The sequence below is a fragment of the Henckelia pumila genome, chromosome 4 (assembly GCF_033568475.1).
Source record: "Henckelia pumila isolate YLH828 chromosome 4, ASM3356847v2, whole genome shotgun sequence".
Lineage (NCBI taxonomy): Eukaryota > Viridiplantae > Streptophyta > Magnoliopsida > Lamiales > Gesneriaceae > Henckelia > Henckelia pumila.
Genome location: NC_133123.1, coordinates 16,448,050 through 16,457,590, shown reverse-complemented (window position 1 = coordinate 16,457,590; position 9,541 = coordinate 16,448,050). Strand labels below are relative to the sequence as shown.

The window sequence follows — 9,541 nt, the reverse complement described above, 5'->3', positions numbered from 1 at the left end:
TTGCACCCCTACTCCTAATAGTTCAAGGTGTACGAAGTACAAACTAGGAGTACATCAATTTCTACCGAATATGATTTTCTTAATTTTCATATATTAAATGAATTTTACTACAAAATTACATAGCATAAATAATTTCTTTTGTAGTTTTCCCACAAATTATATTTCGTAACTTGGGGAATTTCATGATCTTTTAGACTTTTACCGTCCCATGATTTCATGCTGGATCCTTTCCAAGAAATGATTTTTCCGAACTGATAATTTTACTATTTTAAACAAGTCAATCTTCTTGTAAATTTATAAATGGAATTTTGTATTGAATTTGTTGTGACGCTGTCGCATCGCTCTTCTCTGTTTGGTAAAAATATGTTTCAAATGACAAATTTGGGTCAAAATTTAGAAGCAAAAAGTGCCAAAAAACTAAGATACAAGAGGTAAGAAAAGGCTAAAGACGGATAATGAATGGCAATGATCCATTTAAAGCTCATACAGCATGATCGCTATCATATGACAAATCTATCAACCATAGCAGACCAAACAAGGCTTAATGCCAGCTCTGATTTCAAATCATCAAACCTCCAAATACACACAAGTTTAGTGTAATAGTTTACAACCAAAAGCACGCACTCTTAACAACTTCAAATCTTTTCTTAACCAAACCCAGCAACAGTTAAATCTGAAACTAATCTGGGCTATAACAGTATCTATACTCACCAAAGCTAAGCGATAAACATCTCGACAAAAGCATTAGTATATAGTAACTAATGGTAGCAGCACACGCCATTCGAGATTCGTATTTACATTACAGCGAAAGTAAGCTAATTACGTTGATTGCTGGCGCATCGACATCAAGAATTGAAGATCCATAGTCCCGGAAATGACTACTATCCCACTATTCAGATATCGACGAAAATGGTGATGCTGTTGATTGCGTCTGCTTTTAAGCTTGTTTGCTGCTCCTATTCTTGACCATTTTCTACTTTGGATAATATTTTCTTCCTTGCACTGAGCCGTAAATACATGGAATCTTTAGGCCTAAGGCCAAAAATGAAGGGCCTCTACTGTCTTCCACGCACGCGTTGTTTGTCTCCGTTATGCCAGCTAATGCAGGAGATTCTGCCAACAAGATACTATTCCAGCCTCTCTCACGTGTGGTAGCTGACCAAAAGCATTCACTGCAGAGAAAGCCCAATTATATTACGGACATAAAATTATAGTAGTGGAGAATAGAAGAAACAAGAATTCTCTAACCCCGTATGTTGCATAAAAATAAACTAATAGACAATCATTCTTGAAAAGTAACACCACGCAAGAAGGAAATAGTATAAATTACGGAATGAAATATTACCATAAACAAAACTATGAACCAGGACTGGACTTTTGGACCCACACTTGCTTCTGCAAAAAAAATTATTTAAAGCAAAATACAAAAAAATAAGTTCAATGAAAATTGATAATTGGGAGTGTAGCATCTGATATGAAGCACACCTCATGGGAAACATGGCCAGAAGAAGCCCCTCTCTTTGGGAATTTCCCTTCCACTTGGGAGCCATCAGCATCCTTGATATTATATGCCGAACCACGCCGACCCCCTTGCCTATAAGAACCTATATTAATCCATAGAATATTAGTCAGTCAAATTTTTTATAAAAGAAAAGATCATATATCCTTCTGATTTTCGAAGTTCCAACGAACCATTGCCAACAGAATTAAGACCTCCACGACCACTTCCAATATGTCTGAACTCTCCACCACGGATAATCATCACATCATTTTTCATATCTACATGAATTCCAAAACAAAAACAAAACAACAATCATTACAATGTCCAAGACTTGATAACATAAATCCAAAGCACAAGGATGAACAAATTATTGCTTAATCAATATCACTAATCACTGACCTTCAGAAGAATCCACTACTTGGGATGTTTGGGAAGCAGAGGATGATAATGATTCATCACTTGCATGCGATCCATCTGATCGCCGAATAGGAGCCCAAACACCACGATCAGGTCTATCCCTGTTCCTTGTCCGTCTTTCTTCTTTCTCAGTATGAAAAGCTTGGGAATCATGGTTGGATACCTTAACCTCAGGAGACCCATTTGCATTCTTCTGAAATGACTGCACATTTGTGGGACGAGGAGGTTTCTTGTCTCTGTCCTGATTTAAATTGCGAATTCGGTGTTCAGATTGCGATCCAGATAATGTTTGATTTTGCCGAATATCCCTATTAAGGACACTCCTGATAATCCTGTCACTAGATTCACGTCGGTGATTCTGTTTAAGAGAAACTGGACTGTGTGAATTGTTGGCAGGAGGAGCTGCATTCTGCTGCAGTGATGAAACACCAGAAGCCTTCAGGCGAGAAGAAATAAATAAATAGAACAGAACTCATGATATATATTCTTCTACACTCTCCTGGAGCAGGATAGCTGTTAAGTCAGCTAAAATAAACTCGAGCTGTGCATTGAACATGATTTGAGACACAACAATAGTGTAAGTGGCTTAAAACTTTAGTGAACTTGTAAGTGTATAGCATGACGCTGGAGTTCATACTCAAGACACATAACGCGTATAATACCAAAAATTAAGTCAGCGGAATATTCACACCAGCACTTTTTTCCCCACCAGAATTTTCTCAAGTTTTCTGTCAAGTTTACTATGGTATATGGCATAGCGAGTTTTAGAAGAAGTTTTTAAATCCAACTTGCTACATTTGCAAATAAAAGCTAGCTGCATTGATTTATAGCACAGTAAATGATTCCACGAGAGGTCTGCTCATAGGCGTAACTTCATCAGAAAGAAGCACAGACCAAAATTTAATCATGCAAACCAAGGTTCACAGCATAGATAGTTTGATTTATTCATTCAGAGAACGAGCTCAATCCAGTTTGTTTTATAGCACAATAAATTTGAATTATAGTTACAGCACTACCATATAAGCAGTAACGGAGAAGTTGGCAACATAAAAAGGCAATGTTCCAGTACATTTATGCGAAAAATAGCACAATGCTACATCCGCAGAATAATTTAGAATGTTCATTTCAATAATTTTGTGCATCGTTTTGCTGTTTTACCAGACAAGGAAGAAACTGGGTAAAAATACACTGGCACTGGAGTCCATCAATAAGGCCACTTTAGTGATTTATAAATGGTTCAAATTAATAGGTCTCCAAGGAAACTTTTGCAGTTGACTTTGCAATACAATTTGAATTTCTACCTCCTTTACAGTTCTGGCCACAACTGGTCAACTTCCATCATTTCCAAAAAAAAACTGTAATTGTCAAGCCAATTTGTTTGTGTAGATAACATGATACGAAGATAAATATCTCTCTATTCAAAACTTCTGAAAAGCACGCTAAAAAAAAAAAGGTTCTGAAAGCCGACTCATATTTGCAGGCACAACCATAAATTCAATAAAACCAAAACAAATGGCAGAAATCATCTATATCGGATATTTTGATACATAATTTTTTTGTTCTCATGCGTTTTAATCCACAATCTAAACAGAATGCAATATAAAGGCTTACATTAGAGGTTTCCTTTTCTTTCCCTTTCAGCAGTATGATTTTCTGCTTCCCAACTTCAGAGGAACCTGAGCCACCTAAAACATGTGCAAAACATTGGTAAAAAAAGCATAACAGAAAATTTGCAAAAGGAGATCCATTCGTTCTAACAGTTGAGCAGACTCTTAACGATTTGCTTAAAAAGTTGGTGTCCTCGAAGGAAAATCGACATTAGCATTTGATAAAAAACCAACATGCAGGACAGCAAAAACAGTAAAATGATTCCAAAATTGGCTCAAAACATGATAAGATGGGAAAATGACACTAGTAAAGCCTGTAGCTTATAAGAAATGGATACACAAACAAAACCATTACCACATATCAACAGCAGATATGAATACATAAAAAACCATGACTGCATATCAAAATGAAGAGACAAGGTTTATACTTCTGCTTGAATGAAGTGGGCATGCATACCAAATAGAGTATAAAGGAGTGAACAAACAAAATCTTCACCACATATCAACAGCACACATGGGAATCAAAGAAGAGATGAGGTGTATAATTCCTTCTTCATTGAATTCCTGGAAGTCTAAAGCATTATATTCATGCATCATTGATATTCGCTGTTTTCAGTTTATGGATCTTCCATTTGTTGTAGAACAAGCTAAGAACTCCAAGTCGTCTATCTCCGCACTCTAGAATCTCAAAAGAGTAGCAAGGAAATTGTTCACAAAAGCACATAGCCAAAACAGGCCAGGGATGCAGTGATCTGAAAGACTCGTTCAACTACCCCACAAATTAGTGACAGTATTTCCCAGAGAAAATCACAAATTAGCAATATAAACATGTCGTTCATCCTAACAAAAACTACAGATACAAAAGCCTAAGGAAACAGAAAGAAGTCTCCCAAGTTCCAATCATGCGGATGGAAACGTCAAAATCAGAAGGGGATTTATTAAAATAATATCATCCAGGATAATCTGGTATCATATTCATATCAAGTATGCACAGACTGTGGCAGTCTATCAATACAAAATATATCATCATAAATATATGAAACTGGGCATTGAATCTACCACCTTCCCCTTCCAATGAATCAGTTCCAGAGACTACAACTGAATTGACAGATTTGTCCAAGAGCCTTTCATCATGTTTTAAAACTGGCATGGAAGATGATTTGTCCTTGCTGCTTGAGCCCTTTGAGCTGTCCCTTAACACGTACTGCAAAAATTTAGTTGAATGACAATTATTAAATGATAAACATTGCCAGTCACAGTATCAAAGCTGCCTTCCTACCAGTGCTCTTGTCACAGTACACACCAACACACAAAGCAAAACAAACTCACAAATATAATAAAAAAAGATGTAATGCTGATCCATATGCAGCAAGTCAATTCAGCAAGGTATCTAGTGATCCCCAAAACAATTGCAAACTGAGGTCCAGGACCATCTCACACTATTCACCGGTTTTAGGGAAAAATACAATATCATGTCACAATTTTATTGCTCGTCAACCATCGATAGATACGAGCAATAAACTTACAAGTGACAGATCAATCAACATCGAACAGCACCACTTTCATGAAATAAGAAAATGACCACCACTATATAAAATGGCACATTCAACAAAAACATCAGAAGTACAATCCAGATTTCAGCAATGAGAAACAAAATCTCCACCGAACAATCATAATTAGAACTTAGAAGTCTTCATCAATAATATCCAACCAAAAGATAATAACAACAATCTACCATGGTGGAAGTTCTTTTTTCTGAGCCACTTCTTGAAGATCCTGAGCTTGTATTCCTGGAGAGCATTCCACTGACTCTCCTCGTTGGCTTTCCATTCAAAATGGTTCTCTATGGCAATAAAATGGATATGTTACAAATTATCTCACAATCCACGAAACAGTGGGGGCAACAAAACCATACAGATGATTATCTCACTATCAATAAGCAGGATAACAGTAACTCAAGCATTCCCTCATTCGGTGTTAGATAAACACTTGTGTTAACATAGATATAAAACAAGAGAAATCAAAGCTGCAAATCTCCACCACCCATATAATTGTTTCACTGAGGGTAAAATAATGTACGCTTTTTCATAATGCAGAACACACACGAGCACAGAGATGGGGTAAGGTGAAACAACAAATCACCGCCACCTGCTGTTGCTATTTTATGCACGTCTGTCAACAAGAGACAGAAATTTTATAGTATGACCTGTGGTTGATGAAAAAGTAAAATATTCGAATTGGAAGATGTCAAAAAGACCAGGAAACCTTCCTCAGAAAAAAAGCTAGGAAACACCTAGCTTGATGATGCTCTGGTGGAACACCAAGAAATATTTCAAGAAAAACAAATAATTTCTTTTTCAAGTAGCAATCAACTACAGTTGTATGTGTCAAAATTGGAAGAAATGTCTAGTTGCAATCAATGATAAGATTTCCTACCCGAGCTCCACCCCGAGCAGCTCTTTTCTGACGAACATAGTCCATTAAAGGGGTAACTATAGGAATATCCTTCGGAGCACCTAAAAGAAAATGTGAATTTGCTTTAACTAAAGAACTGAAGTTGTTACTCCGAGACACGTTTTCCTTGAATAATATAATACATCTAGGTTTCAGCTTTAATTCTAAGTCCGTATAAGCTGCAAAAGTATCTAGACTGACCTACTCGTTCTGCTTCCTTTCTCTCCAATTGTACCTCTGCACTGGGAAGATTCTCAGTTGGCTTTGCAAGAAAATCAAGGAACTCCAAATATTCAGGATCTACACATTTTTCCGACAAAAAGGAAAGCAGGGTTGACAGTGATTAGATGATGGCATCTCAATCATATACAATCAGCATCTGAAGCTACTTTTGTACAGAGATAAAACTTATGATACCCGCAACAAGCAGACAAAAGATTACCTTTCAATATAGTCCCTTCGCGACCATCATTCTTTGACCAATTCTTTGGAACACGCTGCGAAGGGGCGTACTCAACAATTGTTTTATATTGGGTCCCTGAAAGAAATGAAAAAAGGGGTTAAACATCCAGTAAATATATATTTGATTATTTTTCACACACAAAACAAATAAATAAATAAATAAACAAAACCAAACAACACAAAAGGCCGCCCAAGATGCAGCAATAAGGTGAGCGAATAAAAGTCCCTAAATCCATACCCTACCGCTTATTCAAACCATCTTATGAACCTCTTCAATATTCCGGCAAACATTACCTTTCTCGTTGACAAAAACATGGCCATTAAAAAACTCAGCAAACTCCAGCACATCATCTGATTTGTAAAAGTCAATGCTCGCCCTTGAATATGTTATATGCTTCTGGCTGCAAATGCAAATATATAAGTTTAGAGAGGGAAATTGAGGGAGTGGGGAGGGTAAAGTATGAAGTACATTACATATCGTGATTTGGATTTCCTCGTGAACGCAACAATTCAGCACAAACCTCTTTGTTTTTGAAATACAGGGACAAATTCGTTATTTCAGCAAACCTTTTCTAGTAACTGCAATCTCAAATCTCAGGAAAGAACTTAATCGCCTTATTCTCAAAGTGGAAAACACCACATTTCTAAGGCAGTCCTCAACTTTCCAATAGGCAATGAGTCGAATGATGACAGTGATAGGTCTAAATGTCAAAGGGGAAAAATAGTAATTCTGTTTTCACTACCAAAATGTTCATTACATGGTTTGTGCCTATTTGGCATACTTCCAAATTTTTTTCTAATTAAGAACAGGAGAGAACCGATAAATCGAATCTGCCAGACTACTTCAGCAATTGTTCAAAAAGGAAACATATATTCCATATACTGAATACTGATGAAGTATTTGATAGAGAAATAAATGGCAAAATAGTATGCACACACACAAGGTGAAAAATATCAATAAAAGTCTCAAGTTTAATCCTCAACAATTGTCATTTCCCACATCCAGGAAGTCACATTTCAGTTGCAATTTTTTTGCTCATTCATCCCACATCTCCCACCAAAGGTGGAGGCACTGCAGATTGTTTAGGGTCATGGAGACAGATTCATACTCTTGCCAGATAGGTGGTGAGGGCCGTGAGGCTCAGACCTTGTGACTGTGAAGTGAAGCATACACCTCGATACGCCTTGGAGGATCGAAGCATCATCTAATTGCACCTTAAATATAAGGATCCAGGGTTTATTCAATGTAATATTATATCATTTCGTGCTTAGGATCATGCATACTTATTTACTTCGATAATTTGTGTCGCACATGTTTAGTATGCTATACCTTAATGCAGTAAACTATGTGAGGCCTGCATCTCATCTAGTACCGTGTGCCTAGACTCAAGAAATGCGGGCTCCTTAGTGCACTTTGCACTTTTCATACATGATCCGGCGAAAAAATCTTATTTCAAAGATAAAAGGAGATTATTTACAAAAATGTATTTTGCATCATACAATTAATGATCATTGATTTCCTGAGATATAAAAAAAACATGAATCAGTCCCAAATGTCGAGAACGGATATCTTTTGTGTAGCTAATGGTCCACTGAATGCCGCATGGCACATTCAAAAGTCGGTATAAGAATCCAAGTTATCCACCAACAGGCAACAGCAAACATCATCATAACAGCATCACAAGAAGTATTGTAATATCGTAAGCAACTAAGCATAAAACTCCAAGAATCAAAAGATTAACCTTATAATCGAAATATAATTTGCAGTCAAATCTCCAACCAAGAAGCATAAAAATTGAAGGTAAAATAATTTAATATCACAATGAGACAGAGCCAAACACAACAATCTTTTCTGTTAGCTCCATCAATATCAATATGAGTAAGATACAAGAGGGAAACATAAATGGAAGATAACAACAAAACTAGAAAAAGACAATCTCGATTTCAACCACCCAAAACCATGAAAATAAATCCAGTTGACTGGATCATAACAGAAACAAATAAGAACTCTTTCTCACACCTAAAAGATGAAATACTAGTTTATTCTTGCTCAAATCCCTAGAATTTTGGCATGTACTTGGACCACATGCTGATCACTCTTTCAGCTATCTTTACGCTTATCTGAACCTGTATCATTTCAAAACATATGGCTAACTTGCTTCCCAGCCTGTAAGATAAACTCCAGGATAAAAGAAAAAGCGAGATAAAGGCCCAAGTACACGAACACCCCCTTCCCCTGCTACCCTAGAAGTTCACATTTTATCAGGAAATTGACCAAATGCCAACCTGCATCCTGCTTAATTTACGAATCAACTAAAAACCTGGCACGTTATGAATAACGAAATAAAACTTCGAACACAAAACCCACGAACACACAAATATGATTCCAACGAGCACGATTGTTGTTAATACGGACTTAAAACCAAGAACTCATAAAATAAAAATCCCCCAAAAAAAATACCAACCTTGACTTGCCCGGCCGAAACGAAAGCCAACGGTAGCGGCCAGAGAAGCGAGAATCGATCTGCTCGATGAAATTGGACTGGGAAATAGTCGGCGGCAAATGCCGCACCACCACCTTCGTTCGATCTAGCGGCCCCTTCATGCGTAACGAAAAAACCCTAACACCAATTCTACAGTTACGACGAATAAGAAAATACAGTCTTGAATTGACTTGAATCCCTATCAAATCACACCTCGAGCGCCACGGGCATTACATTTTGGCCACCCGGGTTCTCATCATCTGTGGATACTTGCCCTAATTTTGAAATTCGGATTTGGGAGTACTGCCCATGCAGAATTTTTTTTTATAAAAACTCGAAGCTGTGGAATTTAGGGAGAATTAGAGAGAGAAATTGTAGATTTGTGGGGATTTTGTATATACACACACATTAACATATATGTATGTATAGAATAGAGTAGATGATAAATGTCTTCGCTTTCGTAAATCACCTATCACCTATGTATGTACACATATATTCTCAAAAAGTATTTCAAATTAATTTTGTACTTATTTAGAGTTATGTGTATTATTTAATAGATTTTTTGTGACATGATATCACGAATGTATAAAAAAATCTTTTAACATAAATTTTTTTTT

At 36.7% G+C, this 9,541-nt stretch overlaps 1 protein-coding gene across 6 annotated transcripts; it reads right to left on the bottom strand.

Moving 5' to 3' along the window:
• Window positions 1–527: 527 nt before the first annotated feature.
• LOC140860033 (regulator of nonsense transcripts UPF3) lies at window positions 528–9,339 on the bottom strand. Of its 6 annotated transcripts, XM_073262774.1 has the most exons (14): window positions 9,138–9,339; window positions 8,907–9,062; window positions 6,736–6,842; window positions 6,422–6,517; window positions 6,181–6,279; window positions 5,962–6,041; window positions 5,261–5,368; window positions 4,588–4,729; window positions 3,530–3,603; window positions 1,901–2,354; window positions 1,693–1,779; window positions 1,486–1,604; window positions 1,346–1,395; window positions 528–1,172 (listed from the first exon to the last, which is right to left on the bottom strand). In XM_073262774.1, exons 2-13 carry the CDS (start codon window positions 9,044–9,046, stop codon window positions 1,357–1,359), a joined length of 1,545 nt encoding a protein of 514 aa, XP_073118875.1. In that variant the 5' UTR covers window positions 9,047–9,062; window positions 9,138–9,339; the 3' UTR covers window positions 528–1,172; window positions 1,346–1,356. The 6 variants fall into 6 exon arrangements, with proteins under 6 accessions (XP_073118875.1, XP_073118878.1, XP_073118876.1 ...); XM_073262777.1 differs by having other exon boundaries at window positions 1,901–2,327; window positions 8,907–9,339; XM_073262775.1 differs by having other exon boundaries at window positions 3,530–3,594; window positions 8,907–9,339.
• Between the last annotated feature and the right edge of the window lie 202 nt (window positions 9,340–9,541).